The sequence below is a fragment of the Phyllostomus hastatus genome, unplaced genomic scaffold (assembly GCF_019186645.2).
Source record: "Phyllostomus hastatus isolate PE091 unplaced genomic scaffold, TTU_PhHast_1.1 phas_contig_16, whole genome shotgun sequence".
NCBI classification, from domain to species: domain Eukaryota; kingdom Metazoa; phylum Chordata; class Mammalia; order Chiroptera; family Phyllostomidae; genus Phyllostomus; species Phyllostomus hastatus.
This window is the reverse complement of record NW_025333643.1, coordinates 7,468,487-7,484,832: the sequence shown is the minus strand read 5'-3', so window position 1 is coordinate 7,484,832 and position 16,346 is coordinate 7,468,487. Positions and strand designations below refer to the sequence as shown.

Here is a 16,346-nt window from a genome sequence, read left to right as displayed (position 1 = left end):
GGTTGATTCTCATTGGAGCCCTGACAGGGTTCAAACCTGCAACCTTGCTATACTGGGTCAGTGCTCTAACCAAATGAGCTACCTGGTCAGGGCTTATTTTAAGCATCTTTTAAAAAATAGTAACTTCATTTATATTTCTCCTAAACTTTGCAGGTATATATAAGGTGCATTAAGAAATATCACTGTTTAAAAAAAAAAGAAATATCTTAAGACCTCTTGTGTTTTCCTTCTTTTGAATTACTTTCTTAGGATGAATTTCTAGAAGTTGTTAGAAGGAGTAGAAAAGAACAAAATTCTCCTGAAATTAACTTTGATTACTGCCCCACACTAGCTATGAAGCCTGATATAAATGTCATTGCATCTCTGTGACCTGTTTCCTAATTCATAAAACACATAACATGATGATAATAACCTGATGGAGTTTTGCCTTGTGTTTGAAGGAGATGTACTAAATGAGTTAACACATGTAAAGTGCTTAGTACATTGCCTGACACATAAGTAGCATTACCTATTTTTATTACAACAGATTTACAATATATGTATTTTTGGACAATTGAAGTGTATTGTCAAATTGTTTTCTGAAAGGACTATACTAATTTATTCAGCCATTGGTAATACTACTAAAATATTACCTCTATTTTGATTTGCATTTCTTGGAAAACTTGGAAGATTGAATAATATTTTTCCATATGCTTGGGTACTGATTTTTGAGATGTGCTTTGTATTCCTTAAATGGTTTTAATATACCCTGTCACTTGATCATCCTTATAACTCAGTAAAGTTGACAGAGCTGATAATATTTACAGTCTACTGGAGAGAAGGACAAAAGCAAACTGAGATGTTTGTTAAGTGGCTTTGTCCAAAACCACTTGGCTAGTTCTTAGCAGAGAAAAGATTTGAACCACAAAGTAATTTGCTTTACTCTTGTAAAAAATGGTTCATGAAAGTGGCAACTCCTAATATGAAAGGGTTACCATCATATTTATCAATCAATCAAGCAAGCAAGCAAGCAATCAAGCCGGCTTTTTTCTATAACAAGTGTAAACCCTTAGTAAAATATGATTTAAACCTCTTATAAGCTGCATTTGGGAATCAGAATCTCTGGAATGTGGTCAGTATTTCCCCCCTATTTCTGGTTCTCACAGCTAGATGTATCAGTCAAAGTCTAAGCAGGAAATGATGATTCAAACTGGAATATCTAAAGAGTGTTTCAAGAAGAGCCAATCTACACAGGTGTTGCAGGTGTGACTTAAGAAGGCAGCAGAGGCCAGTGCAGTGCCTCTGGCCTAGTAACACAGAGAACCACAATCACTCCTAGTCTGAAAGTACATGCAGAGACAGCGGGAGAGGGGGTACCAAAATCCTGGCAGAATATCTGCAGAGAGAGGCTACTTGATGGGGAGAGAGCCAGACCAATAAATAATAAGACCAACCATCCTCCTGCACTCCAGTCCCCTGCCTGTGACTCCCACTGGCCAAACCACCTGGATATCAATAGGCAAGAGAGTTCTTTAATTCTTCCTATCAAAGTGAGCTTCTTGGGACATAGAGAAAGGTGAGAAGTGTATCTGGGGAGACAATCTATCCAGTGTAGGAGTTCTCATATATTTGTACAGACAAGATCTAGAAAGTGGGAGAGGCAAGAGTTTATTTTGTTTTAGACATGTTTAGTTCAATGTACCAGTAAGGCATCTGGCTAGAAAGGTGATGAAAGCAACTCAGTGTATATGTCTACAACTCAGAAATCTATGGTGGAGATACAAAATATAGGTTTGTAGTAGACAACAACATTTTTGGAATGGATATAATCCCCAGGAAAGAGTGAGTGTGAGAAGTAAGGAAATGTCCTCAAACCCAGAGATTGATTTTATAATGGGAGGAGTGAATACTGTTGGAAGAAAATTCTCCATGGGTCTCTCATTTTTTTTCTGCATGTCATGTGAGCAGACACACTACCTGCCTTTGTTCCATACTATCTTTTCAAGGACATTAGTGTAATGAACCAGCTTGGAAAATAGAGGTAGCATCTCCAGAGCAAAGTTTAGGCTTCTTTACTGTCAGTATAAAATACAAGGTTCTCTAAGCTCTGGGTTTCTTTCCTGTAGCATGAGCCATTTTGTCAGATGGACCTCTTTCCATAACTCTGTGGATTGGGAGTTGGGGAAACAGACCCTCAAAAGGCTGATACTCTGACTACTACTATTTCTATGAAAAATAAGGCCCTTGTCTCTGACCCATGAGTCTCATGTCTCCTGCTAACCCATTGAAACTGTGGCAGGATAACTTGTAGGCTTCTAGGTATGGTAAAACCAATGGACAAGTTTTTTATTAGGGGGAAATAAATTATAGGGTACAAATTTTATTTGGGAGCAAGGAGGGCACAGAGATACATGGGTAATGCTAGGGAAAGAATTCTTCATTTAATAGAGTCACAGGATTAAGCAGTGTTCTCAGGAAACATCAATGTTTTAGTTAAGGATAAGGTTATATTGAGGAATGATCAAAGTGGATTAGGAGTTCCAGAGAGCTCAGTGAAAGGACTTGTGAACATGAAAGAAGTTGGTGGCTGAACAAGGAAGAGTCAGCATGTGAGGGTGAGTGCTTAGCAAGTAGAGGGTCATCAGCAAGGCTTGTCCAGTGGGCTGTGTCTGGTAAAGCTTGGGTGGGAGGTATGAGGATTTAGTTCTGAGAATGGACTGGAGGAGGGTGATCACTTGAGCCTATGAAGAACCAGGTAAGCTTTAGAAATGAAGCCTAGGGTCTTTATAAATTATCAATCCCAATAGTCATAAGGTAAATTCTGGCTTTGATTTTGGTAGTCTGTTTCTGACTGTGTGCTTGGAGTAGGTGATGACATTTTTGGAATGGATATAATCCCCAGGAAAGAATGAGTGTTGCAAGTGATACAAAATTTTTTCCTCACAATGTTTAGCCACTTGGGGAATATCATCAGTTTCTCTTTTATAATGACTACTTGTTTAAAGATGAAGGAAAAAGCTTAGAGAGGTTCTATAACTCCCCTTCAGTCACAAACATAGTGCACATAAAGGCAGAATTTCTACCCATGTTTGTCTGCTAACAGCCTCCACACTGCAAATTCTTTTGTTTGTTTTTTTTCAACATATTTTATTCATTATGCTATTACAGTTTCCCCCCACCTTATTCCCCTTCGTTATGCACACCCACTCCCACCCATATCCCACCCCTTTTAGTTCATGTCCATGGGTCATACATATAAATCCTTTGGTTTCTACTTTTCCTATACTATTCTTAACCTCACCCTGTCTATTTTCTACCTGCCATTTATGCTACTTATTCTCTGTACCTTTTCCCCCTCTCCCCACCTTCTACTCCCCTGTTGATAACTCTCCATGTGATCTCCATTTCTGTGGTTCTGTTCCTGTTCTAGTTGTTTGCTTACTTTGCTTTTGTTTTTGTTTTAGGCGTGGTTGTTAATAACTGTGAGTTTGCTGTCATTTTATTGTCCATATTTTTTATCTTCTTTTTCTTATATAAAACCCTTTAACATTTCATATAATAAGGGCTTGGTGATGATGAGCTCCTTTAACTTGACATTTTCTGGAAGGCACTTTATCTGCCCTTCCATTCTAAATGAAAGTTTTGCTGGATACAGCAATCTTGGATGTAGGTCCTTGCCTTTCATGACTTGGAATACTTCTTTCCAGCCCCTTCTTGCCTGCAAGGTCTCTTTTGAGAAATCAGCTGATGGTCTTATGAGAACTCCTTTGTAGGCAACTGTCTGTCTTCTCTTACTGCTTCTAAGATTCTCTCCTTATTTTTAATCTTAGGTAATGTAATTATGATGTGCCTTGATGTGTTCCTTCTTGGGTCCAACTTCTTTGGGACTCTCTGAGCTTCCTGGACTTCCTGGAAGTGTATTTCCTTTACCAGATTGGGGCAGTTATTCTTCATTATTTGGTCAAATAAGTTTTCAATTTGTTACTCTTCCTCCTCTCCTTCTGGCACCCCTATAATCCAGATGTTGGAACATTTAAAGATGTCCTAGAGGTTCCTAAGCCTCTCCTCATTTTTTTGAATTCTTGTTTCTTCATTCTTTTTTCATTGAATGTTTCTTTCTTCCTTCTGGTCCACACTATTGAGTCCCAGTTTCCTTCCCATCACTATTGATTCCCTGTACATTTTGTTTTATTTCACTTGGCATATCCTTCATTTTTTTTCCATCTAATTTGGAACCAAATTCAACCAATTTTGTGAGCATCCTGATTACCAGTGTTTTGAACTGTACATCTGATAGGTTGGCTATCTTTTTGTTGCTTACTTGTATTTTTTTTTTGAAGATTTGATCTGTTCTTTCATTTAGGCCATTTTTTTTCTTGTCATGTCTGCTAAGTAATTTGGGGCAGAGGCTTAGGTGTTCACCAGAGCAGGGCAATTCACATCACTGCATTGTGACGCTGTGTGTGGGGAAGGGGTTGAGAGGGAACAATGGTGCTTGCTCCTCTCTCTGCTGGATTTCAGTCACTTGCCCCATTACCCACAGGCAAAGTGGGCCCTTCTGGTGCTGATTCATGGGTGGGTTGGCTTGTGTTGACATTCTAGGACCCTGTTGGTCTCTCCAATAAAGTCTCCTGTGAGGCTGGGAGTTTCTGGTGCTGCCTCAACCCCCACAGGTGTTTTCAATGAATGGTTTTGAGATTTTATTTCCCCATGCTGGAGCCCCAGGTTGCGAGGTCTGTCTTACTCCCCAGGTGTTCCTTCCAGTTTATCCACACATGAATGTGGGACCCCCTGGACACCAGCCACTGCCTTGCCCACCCTGGTCCTCCACCGCCACTTTGCTGTGAGTCCTCTCCACCTGGCCATCCGATTCCGGCCCCACTATTGGTCTGGATGGATGTTTCTTCTTTAACTCCTTTGTTGTTGGACTTGCATTCAGTTTGATTTTCTGTCAGTTCTGGTCGTGTTTTTTTTTTAAATTGTTGTCCTTCTTTTGGTTGTGCAAGGAGGCACCATGTGTATACCTACACTGCCATCTTGGCCAGAAGTGTACTTGCTAATGTTTAAATCAAAAGGAAAAACATAAGGATGGAAGACAGGGAGGAAGAAGAGAAACAGAAAAAAGAGGCTAAGCAATGGTTCCAGTGTTGTTGTCTTGGCCTGTTCACTATAAAATCCCCACCACCTTCCACCTCATTGTTTTAGCAGCTATTGCTGATGATTGCCCAGATCTGTTAACATGTCTGGTATCTAAATGCATTTTGAATAAATTGTTTCATTAATATTCTGAAAGTTTTACCTGAATGCAGCTCCTGGAATAGCATAAATAGCATTTCAGTGTCCAAAAGTTCATTTTAAATGGATTTGGCTGGAGAATGGGTTAGGAGAAAAGACATTTATTGAAGTATTATTTTTTAAAGAGTTTATTTATTTCTAGAGAGAAGGGAAGGGAGAGCAAAAGAGAGGGAGAGAAACATCAATGTGTGGTTGCCTCTTGCATGCCCACCAACCGGGGGCCTGGCCTACAACCCAGGAATATGCCCTGCCCGCGAATGGAACCACTGACCCTTTGGTTCGGAGGCTGGCATTCAATCCACTGAGCCACACCAGCCAGGTCTATAGCATTATTATTTTTATTAATCTTCAAGTCAGCTCTGAAAAGGATGCTTTACCAATGATTTTACAGTTTGCATAGAAGAAGCAACCAAAACCAAAACTGTATAAGCAGAAATTTAGCTTAAGAATGAGAGGAGAGAAAAATCTGTGAGAAATGGAAACTGAATCTATGCACTTCTTTAAGAAAACACATCCTCTTCTTGTTTATTTTCACAAGTTTTCTTGTGGGTTTCAGAAGCACTGCATTTACCTTTGCTGAGCTGGTTGGCATTACCTACAGCAGGTTGCTGTTTGTCTTGGCCAAGTATCTCAGAACACCTTCCACACTTTTGGGGGGTGTGAAGACTAGGACAGAGACATTCCTCTCTTTCAATCCCATGTCCTCTGTACATGGAACCTACCCCCACCCTCCCCACCCCACCACAGGCATGCTTACTCACTGCATATATCTTTACTTGCTCTTAACCTGGAAATTGAAAATGGGATTCCAGAAGAAAACTCAGTTTGAAGTAAAAATTAAGTGACTCCCCAGAAAGCTTCCTGCAGAGAAAATGGCTAGACATTGTTTCCTCCCTTGGTAGAATTATTTTTGAACTTGTAAATAGCATTCAATGTGCATCCACTGCAGAACATTAGTATGTTGTGTTAAATTGCAACAAAATTTTGGTCATCAGGGTAGATCAATTGGTAAGTCATCTGTCATTCTTGATTTACTTTCTTCCTTCTTCTGCCAGGCTTTTAGGTGATTTTTCTGGGTATTAACTTTTCCACTTAAGGGGACTTCAGAAAAGAAACATCCATTTCCTTTTTGCAGTGGGGATAAGGGGATACAAAAATCATGGCTGGCATGAATTTTGAAATTATTTTGGCTCTAAACTTATGTTGAAAATAAAAACATTAAAGAGGAAAGATTCCCAGTTCGTTGTTCTCTGTGTGCAGACCTAGAAGAAACCATTTACCTAAGTTTCTACAATGTATCGTGAAGTGACAGAAAAGCAGGAAATGGATGGCCAGTGGAAAAAACGATAGTACCTACACAAGAGAGTGTTGAGAGATTTAAAATTAAGTTATGTTGCATTCACTGGTTGATTCTTATTATATATGTGCTGACTTGGGATTGAACCCACAACTCTTGGCATATCAGGATGATGCTCTAACCAAATGAGCTACTTGGCCAAGTCCACTATAATCAAAACAGCCTGGTACTGGCAAAAACAAAAACAAAAACAAAAACAAAAACAAAAACAAAACAGGCACATAGACCAATGGAACAGAACAGAGAGCCCAGAAATAAACCCAAGTCTCTATGGTCAATTAATATTTGACAAAGGGGGAAGAAGCATAAAGTGGAGTAAAAATATCCTCTTCAACAAATGGTGTTGGGAGATTTAGACAGCTACATGCAAAAAAAATGAAATGTGATCACCAACTTACACCATACACCAAAAATCAATTCAAGGTAGATAAAAGACTTAAGCATAAGTTGTAATGCCATAAAAGTCCTAGAGGAAAACATAGACAGGAAAATCTCAGACATTCCGCACAGCAACATCTTCACTGATATGTCCCCTAAAGCAAGGAACATAAAGGAAAGAATAAACAAATGGGACCTCATCAAATTAAAAAGCTTCCACATGGCTAAAGAACATGGCATTAAAACGAAAAGAGAACCAACTATATGGAAAAACATATTTGCCAATGATAGATACCTCAGACAAGGGTTTGATCTCCAAAATATATAAAGAACTCACACGACACCACTCCAGGAAGACAAACAACCCAATTAAAAAATGGGCAAAAGACTTGAACAGATACTTCTCTAAGGAGGACATACAGAGGGTCCAGAGACATATGAAGGAATTCTCAGCATCACTAGCCATCAGAGAGATGCAAATTAAAACCACAATGAGATACTACCTCACATGGGTCAGAAGGGCCATCATAAACAAATCAACAAAGAAGTGTTGGAGAGGATGTGGAGAAAAGGGAACCCTACTGCACTGTTGGTGGGAATGCAGACTGGTGCAGCCACTGTGGAAAACAGTATGGAATTTCCTCAGAAAACTAAAAATGAAACTGCTTTTTGACCCAGCAATTTCACTGCTGGGATTATATCCTAAGAACCCTGAAACATCAATCCAAAAGGACCTATGTACCCCAATGTTCATAGCAGCACAATATACAGTGGCCAAGTGCTGGACGCAACCTAAGTGCCCATCAGCAAATGAGTGGATCAAAAAACAGGGGTACATTTACACAATTGAATTCTATTCAGCAGAGAGAAAGAAAGAGCTCCTACGCTTTGCAACAGCATGTATGAAACTGGAGAGCATTACGCTAAGTGAAATTAGCCGGACAGTGAGGGACAAGTACCATATTATTGCACCTTTAACTGGAACATAATCAACAAAAGAAAAAAGCAAACAAAATATAACCAGAGTCATTGAAATTAAGAACAACCTAACAATAGCCAGAGGGGAGGAGGGAGGGGAGTGTAGAGACAAGCATTTTCAGGAACTACTATAAAGGACACATAGACAAAGCCAAGGGGGAGGGTGGAAGCAAGGGAGGATTGTGGGTTTAGATGGGGTGGGGGGAGGGGGAGGGAGAAAATGCAGACAACTGTAGTTGAACAGCAATAAAGTAATGTATGAAACAACAATAAATAAATAAAATCTTAAAAAAAATAAAATTAAATTAAATTGTATAATGTGCTTAACATAGGGCCTGGTACACAGAAAATATGCAGTGAACTCACACTGTCTGCAGCACTGTGATGGCAAACCCTGTCGTTCTTTGAGGGAGCTGCTCACCCCATTGAACTCTCACTTGGCTTCACCTACAGAGAGATGCAAAACACTACACGCTTTTTGACTCAGCCCAGATCTCTGGCTTTCCCTCTACTGCTATTCCTTACAGGCCATGGGTTTATACTCTGAGATTCTACAAACATGGTCACTATAAAAGATAGTAAAAAAGTAAATTTTTATAAACACATAATCTTATTTTACTATTCACATTCATCTCATAAAGAGAAATGTATACCCATGAGGGAAAAAAAGAGTTATCCAGGAAACTGAGTTATTTATTTTTAAATTATGGGAGGCCCTGCAGTAGCATCTTAATAAGGCTTGCTTGGTAACCAGCAGTTTTCAGAACCTGCCACATTTTCCAGCACTCCAGGATCCTCCCTGCTGCCCCTGCAGTCTCATTCTCCAAACTCCAGCAGGTTTGTCACAACCCAAATGTACCCTGACTCTAACTTCAGATCTCCTGTGGCATATTTTTTTCTTGTTTATTAGGGATATTCATCACTGGCAATAGATCCAAGCATTAATATCTTAGTTAACTACATACAGTAACACCCAGGAATTCAGACTCAAGAAATATTTAAAATTAAGGCTTCACATTCAATAAAATAAAATTCGTTGAATGTAAAGTTTAAAAGCACAGTCAGCACAAGCTTGCATAATTTCAGAGACATCTTCCCAAAGCACAGAGCTTCAATTAATATGTGAAACCCAAATAAAAATTACAAATTTTCATTCCTTGGAAACTTGATGAGCATTGGGCCAGTTCACATCCACTGAACCTTTCTGCTGTCTTTTTAAGTCTGCTGTGGCAAACCTCTTTGATGTGTTTCCTGCATCCCTCCCACCCTATCTCTGTCTTTTGGTTTCCCTATTGAAATATTAATGTTAATAATTTCAAACCCATATATTCTTGCATTTTATGCTTTCCCCAAAAAGATGTCTTATGCATAGTAACTAAGGCATATATTCTGACAAAGTGGTATGTTAAAATAGGCAAGTTAAGCAGGTCCTTCAAGAGAAATCCTCACCTGCAGAATGAACACTAAAAATCCTGGTAGTGAAAGTTTATGGGCTATTCTTATGTAGTGCAGCTGACAATGCACTCAACAGAAGGTTAAAAGAGTGTGACTTTTTTAAGATAAATACTGGACTTTTTCAGTAAAAATAACAATGTAGCAGAAAATCAGGAGACTTGAAAAGGTAAGCTTCTTTGCATGATGGAGAAGTAAAACATAATGCTTCCTACTTCACCTCATTTTACCCAAACCTCAGACTCTTCCCTGGGAAACATGACCTTTATCCAAGGAAAGACTATAACAACATCTCAGTTAATCAGAAAATGAGCTATTAACTGAGAATTAAAGGAGAGTGCCTTTTTTTTTGCACACTTTAATCTATGTGAAAATATTTTTTAAAACTGCATTTCACTTTTTTCTTTTGGTGTTGGGAGACTGTGGGCATGCATAATGTTAGTCCTTAGGATGTTGTGAAGTGGTGTATGGATAAGAAGTGTAGGGTTCAAATGAACTTGAAAAATATTTGACTAACTCACAGTTTAATTGTATTTTTATATCTGTAACACATTTTTATTCTGCTGTCGTTTTTATGCTGTGTAATTTCCTTAGGACCATGAAATGATTAGAATAACTGCAGGGTGTGTGTGTACATGTGGTGTGTGAGTGTGCATGCTGCTTTTGATACACTTGAGTCCATCTCTGTTTAAGAGCAAATAAACTTTTTCAGGAGTTCCCCAGTAAACTCTTTTTTCCATCCCCCTGGCTAGAATTGCGTGCCATGCCTGTTCATAAATTAGCTCTTGTGAAGGAAACTGGTTTGGCTTAAACAAACAAGAACGAGTCCTGACTGTGTCACTTAGTTGGTTAGAGTGCCGTCCCTATATGCCAAGGTTGCAGAATGAATTCCTGGTCAGGTCACATACAAGCAGCAGCTAATGAATGCACAAGTAAGTATAACAATAATCAATGTTTCTGTCTCTCAAAAAAATCAGAATTGACTCAGTGGGGCTCTAGAGAGTAGAGAGGTCCAGAACCTCTCACCCTTGCAAAAGGATTCCAATGTCCAGAGAACCAGATTTCTGTTAGGGGAGGAGAGCAGGGTGGTAAATGAGTAACCAGACACTCTGACATGGCAAACAGTTGTCTGCCACAGTAGGGGAAGTAAAGTTAAAAGTGCTTTGAAATTTTTGAATTTATGGATTTTAAAGTGAAAGAGAAAGGTGGAGAGAGAGAGACAGAGAGACAGAGAGAGAGAGAGAGATCAGTCTGTTGTTCCACCTATCCATGCACTCATTGACTGATTCTTACATGTTCCCTGACCAGGGTTTGAACCTGTAACTTTGGCATACTGGGACAACACCGCAACCAACTGAACTACCCAGCCAGGGCTAAACATTTAAAATGTTTTATTTATTTATTTTTATTTTTAATGAACTTGCCATTACTGATTTTCTTGATATAAGGGTACATTTTCCTGGTCCTGGTATCCCTTAAGTCTTAGAGGCTTTGATATGCTAAGTTACCTGGGAACTCTCCAAAACAAGGATAAAGCCTGCAATGTTTCACAAATAATAAAATATTTCATTATTTAAAATATTGCAATTACTTTTTGAGGCATTCTCTCTGGGATGAATGTCTTTATGACTGCAGTTTAGAAACAGCTCTCCTGAATTATTAGCCTGAACCCATTTCATAGTTTATATTTTATAGTGGTCATAATGCCTTCAAGATTGCCTCTTTAAGTATTACAAACCATAAGAGAAATTTGTAAAGTAGCAGGATATAAAATGAATATTAGAAAATGAATTGCCTTATAAAATAAGTATAGAAAATGTTAATGTAAGAATCTAGATGGTGGGTTCACTGAAAAATTCTTTTAAACTTGCGCTATATTTAAAAATTGTTGTGATAATTGAAAAATAATAAAACAACCATAACAAAACAAAGAATAGCTTTAATGTGTATAACTGAATAGCTATATGGGAAAGATAAACTATTTATTTCTCAGACTGAACCCAGAATACTTTTTAAGTGGATCAAAGATATAACTCTTAAAAATAAAAGTTCTAGAAGAAAACATGCATCTTTTCTACTCTGAAAGTGGGGACATTTCTTTTTCAAACATGATTGAAAACTCAGACACCGTTAGAAAAGAAAATGATAACTTTTTTAGGAAACCAAGTTTTAAACCAATGTAATTTAACTACAGCATACCTAAATTTAAAGAAAAATGACAATCTGGGGAAAATAGTTGCAACTTAATCTCAAGGAGTTAATATGTTGAATTAATAAAAAAAAACTTTTGAAAATAGAGAAAGAAGTGACCAACAAATTTTTACAATAGTTGGGTAGACTATACAGTTTGCCAAAAAAGAAATACAATGTATTTTTTAGGGGAGATTTTCGACCTCCCCTAAAATAAGAAAAAATTTGAATAAAAATACACTGGTAGCATTATTCACATATCTGACAAACATCTAAGTTTGACAATATACTTGGGTGGTGACCTTGTGGGGAAATTAACACTCTCATCCTTTGTAGGAAAGCATGAGGCTACGAATCCATTAAAGGGGCATTTGCCAATAATTAGCAAAAACATATATAAATTTACTCTTTAATAAAGCAACCCCACCTCTCAATCTATAACCAAAATCTTCAGACAAAAGACTGTTCATTACACTACACTTCTTAGAATGCTTCTTAGACATGATTGTTATTCTAAAAATGTTGCCTTTACACTATAGAATACAGTGAATGAATAATGATAGTGGTGTCATTAAGAATGAGGGTTTTTCTCACCAAAGAAAGGAAGTAGAGGTGTACAAGTGTCAAGGTTAGAAAAAACAAAAACAAAAACAAGAACAAACCCTGTGGTCCTGGACTTGAATTGAAAGTAGCAGTAGGAATTTGTGATGAATTTTATCTTAAAAAAAAAAATCCTACTCTAAACACTCTGAAAGGCCTAGGTTAAATGACTAGCAGTGAGCATAGGTTGACTGCTATTTAAATGAGGTACACATAAAAGATAGAGGTATCTGCCATACAATATAGTGATGTGGGCTCTGAAAGGAGAAATACAAATTTAGGTAAATTTGGGAAATTCTGAATTTCTTCTTGGAAATTATAATTGTCATAATATTAAATGCTCTGAAAAAGTCTCCAGTAAATGCATCTGAAAATATTTAACCACCAGGAACACTTCCACTCTTCATAGAGGAAGAGATTAGGGCGGCAGAATTCCTGTTGTGTCTTCACTACACAAATGTGTCATAGGAATTATTTGGGAATTATTGCAGAACATAAAATGCAATCTGTGGATAATTATTTGTCACAGGAGGACAAATCTGTGGATAATTATTTGTCACAGGAGGACAAGCAGTCTAAAGAGAGTTCCTGGTACCATGTACAAAATGAATGAATAATTTAATATAATTGTTGCTTAGAATCTGCTAGATACTAAATGCTTTGTTCAGTGTTGGTGACATAAGGGGGGAAAAAAGACCCTGACTGGTGCAGCTCAGTCAGGTTGGGTGTCATCCTGCAAAGTAAAGGTTGCTGGTTTACTTCCTGGTCAGGGCACATGCCTAGGTTGCAGGCCTGGAGTGAGTCTGCTTTAAACCAACCTGTAGTGTGTGGGTTCTAGACTTCATGTAGGAAAGATTTTACGAGTCTAGGTCACTATGAGGGTATGTTTAGTAAAGCTGAGAACAGTGAAGCAAAGAAAGGGCTGAGGGTGGAAGAAGCAACAGGAGAGAGCCTAGGCAGTGCTCTGCTTTGGCTCCCTAGAAACATTATCGGAAAGAAGTGAGCCAAGGCAGGGCAGCAGTTAGCTCACTGGGAAGCCAGAGAAAAGGGGGCCTTGGAGACAGGATCGGGGTAAGCCCAGGATGAGCTACTGCTGCTTGCTGCTCCTGTTTGCAAGTCTTGTGGAGACCCTTAAAATTTAGAAGGAAATAAAATCATTCATGCCCCAAAAGTGGCATGGGCAAGCTCTAGAGGAGTCTGAACTAATATCCTTTGTTTTGGGTGTTTTATATCTCTTCTGTGAGTGAGAATTTTAAAGGAGGGTTACAGCAGAATATTTATTAGTTTTCCAGTTGTGTTTTTAATGTACTGATGCATCAAAATGAGCATATAGGGGAGTTTAAGATTATTCTCTGGTCAACTTTACTGCTTTAATTTTATCTTGGGTCTGTCTGGCTCTAATGGGGTTTTTTTCTTTTTTCTTTTTTATTTGTTCCCCCGACTTTATCTATCCTTGGGTTTGGCTGACACAGATGACATTAATCAGGTCTCTGTTCTCTATTTTCCCCAACCAGGGTGATTTAAGCTATTTATTCTCTGGTTAGGGAGGAGAGGTATAAACACTTTGCTCTTGAGTGTCCTTGGTTAGGGTAGATAAGGTCTTTGATTCACCAGCTGGCTATAAGTTATTCAAATTGTTTGGCCTTGTTTAATTTGCTTGTCTCAATTTATCCATTACACTTGCCCAGGGATTCCCTTAGCTTCTTACTATCCTGCCTCATAGGCAATGGTATGCCATTGAAGAATTTGGAGCATGGAGGTGAGGTGATTAGTTCTGTAGATGGACATGGAAAAACAAATAGATAAAGGGAGATATGTGACATTGCCTCTTGATGGAAGAAGTGCATAACTAGGGCACTGGTAGTGCAGCCGAAATCAATAGAACTTTGCTATTCATTAGCTATATGTATGTGGCAGTGGAGAGTGAGAGACAGGAAATAGTGAAAAATTACACCAGGTTTTCTAGCCCAGGTTTCTGAGTTGCTAGTAACTCCTACAATTGAGACAAAACACAGGAGGTGAAGTAGGTATATAGAAGAGGGTAATAAGTTTGGTGTGGAATTTTGTTTGTTTTCTATCATTTTCCTTCAGGCCTCTCACCTTTCTTGAGTAAGTGAGCTTTGAAGACTTGAATGTGGAATCCCAGGTTCTAATCCCAGTGATCCCTCAATTCTAAGGGACCACTGTATTTTTAACAGTGTATTGTCTAATCCTTGGAGTGCTGCCTCTGAAGTTTGTCTAATACTTATGGGAAAAGTTAATGTAATAGGCTCCAAAGTCAACTACTAAAAGCTATGTAACATGGTAGTCACATGTAGGTATGTTGCTTGCACTGTTGTATTCCTCAAAACATTGTTTGCTTGAAGTGTGTGAAAGGAAATACAAATTTAGACATTCTACTCAACACCAATCTGTGTGTGTGTTTCTGGTTTTGATGTGTAGGGCAGGAGAGAATTGGAAAAGATTCCAACTACGAGCAGGAGGGGAAAGTTCAGTTTGTGATTGACGCAGTCTATGCTATGGCCCATGCCCTGCATCACATGAACAAGGATCTCTGTGCTGACTACCGGGGTGTCTGTCCAGAGATGGAGCAAGCTGGGGGCAAGAAGTTGTTGAAGTACATCCGCAACGTTAATTTCAACGGTGAGTCTCCAAACATTTATGCTCTTAGAAAATCCTGTGTTGGCATTCTGTTTCATAGGTTACATCTTGAATGATTATTTACTCTTGAGTATGTTTCGAAACCTAGTTGATTTTATAATTTCAAATGATTGAATCAATATATGAATGCTGAGTAGTGAGTGAATGAATGAATAAATAATAGGGGGTTTTTCCTCCTTTCCTTCAAATAAGTTTTTACATGAAGTAAAAAATTTTTCTCAGTGAATATAAGTTCAGAGTGGTGAAAAACAAATTTATTAGTTATTGTATACCAACTATGTACAGTTATTTTTGTCTTCAGTCTGATAATATTTTGTCCAACACTGTCTTCCAAAATTACTTGCATTTTTTTTCTTCCTCACCCCATTCAGTGTGGTTCTGTTTTGAATTTGTAATATAGTCAGGTTTATTTATTACTGTATTGAGTTTTGTTTTATAACATAGGATGGTTAATTTTATGAGTCAGCTTGACTGGAAAAAGTGATGATAAGACAGCTAGTAAAACAGTATTTCTGGATGTGTCTATGAGGGTGCTTTGGAACTAAGTAAAGCAGAAGGCTTTCCCCAAAGTGGGTCCCTTCCTAAAGAGAACCAAAAGGTAGTAAGAAGGGCAAATTCACTCTCCCTCTGCTTGGACTGAGACATCCATCTCTTCCTGCTCCTAGTTCTCAGGCTTTCAGACACAGATCAGACTTAAAACCTTAATATGGGGGAAAGTTACAACATCACTTCCAAGGTCTTATTGCTAAAAATATGTAGTGCCAATCTGCTCCTAAAGAAACATAGACAAATTCATCTTTATGGGCACTCTACAAAATGACTGGCTAGTACTCTTCAAAAGTATTCACATCGTGGCCCTGGCTAGATAGTTCAGTTGGTTAGAGTGTCACCCCAATAGGACAAGGTTGTGGGTTGTGGGTTGGAACCCTAGTCAGGGCACATACAAGAAGCAACCAATGACTGCATAAATAAGTGGAATAAGCGGAACAACAAATTGATGATTCTCTCTCTCTCTCTCTCTCTCTCTCTCTCTCTCTCTCTTTCCCCTCCCACTTCCCCTTCCCTCCACCCCTCCCTCTCTCTAAAATCAATCAATATATATTTTTTAAAAAGTATCCACATCCTGAGAAAGACAGATGAAGGAATTGTTCCAGACTCTAAAAGATTAAGGAGACATTACTGCAAAATGCAATGTGGAAAAATTAATTGATCCTATGCCAGAAAAAGGACATTAGTGAGACAGTGGAGAAATTTTAATAAAATTTGCAGATGAGTTTTAAGTAGTAATATATCAATATTAATTTCTTGGCTCAGATAATTATATTAAGGTTAAAGAAAATCTTCTTGCTTCTCTGCTTATAAATAACAACCCATTTAAACCCACAATATTATATCAACATTCCAGGAGTTACCTAGTATTTGGATGAAAAGGAACAACACACAATTTGGGGATAAA

The 16,346-nt window shown here is 38.3% G+C and overlaps 1 protein-coding gene across 2 annotated transcripts in view; it reads left to right on the top strand.

Annotated features, from left to right (window-relative positions):
* GRM7 (glutamate metabotropic receptor 7) overlaps positions 1-16,346 on the top strand; it is an 861,618-nt gene that overhangs the window by 542,893 nt on the left and 302,379 nt on the right. For both annotated transcript variants that reach the window (XM_045832271.1, XM_045832270.1), the window contains exon 6: positions 14,672-14,872. In XM_045832271.1, the coding sequence (XP_045688227.1) occupies positions 14,672-14,872 (201 nt within the window). The remainder of the gene's footprint in view (positions 1-14,671; positions 14,873-16,346) is intronic.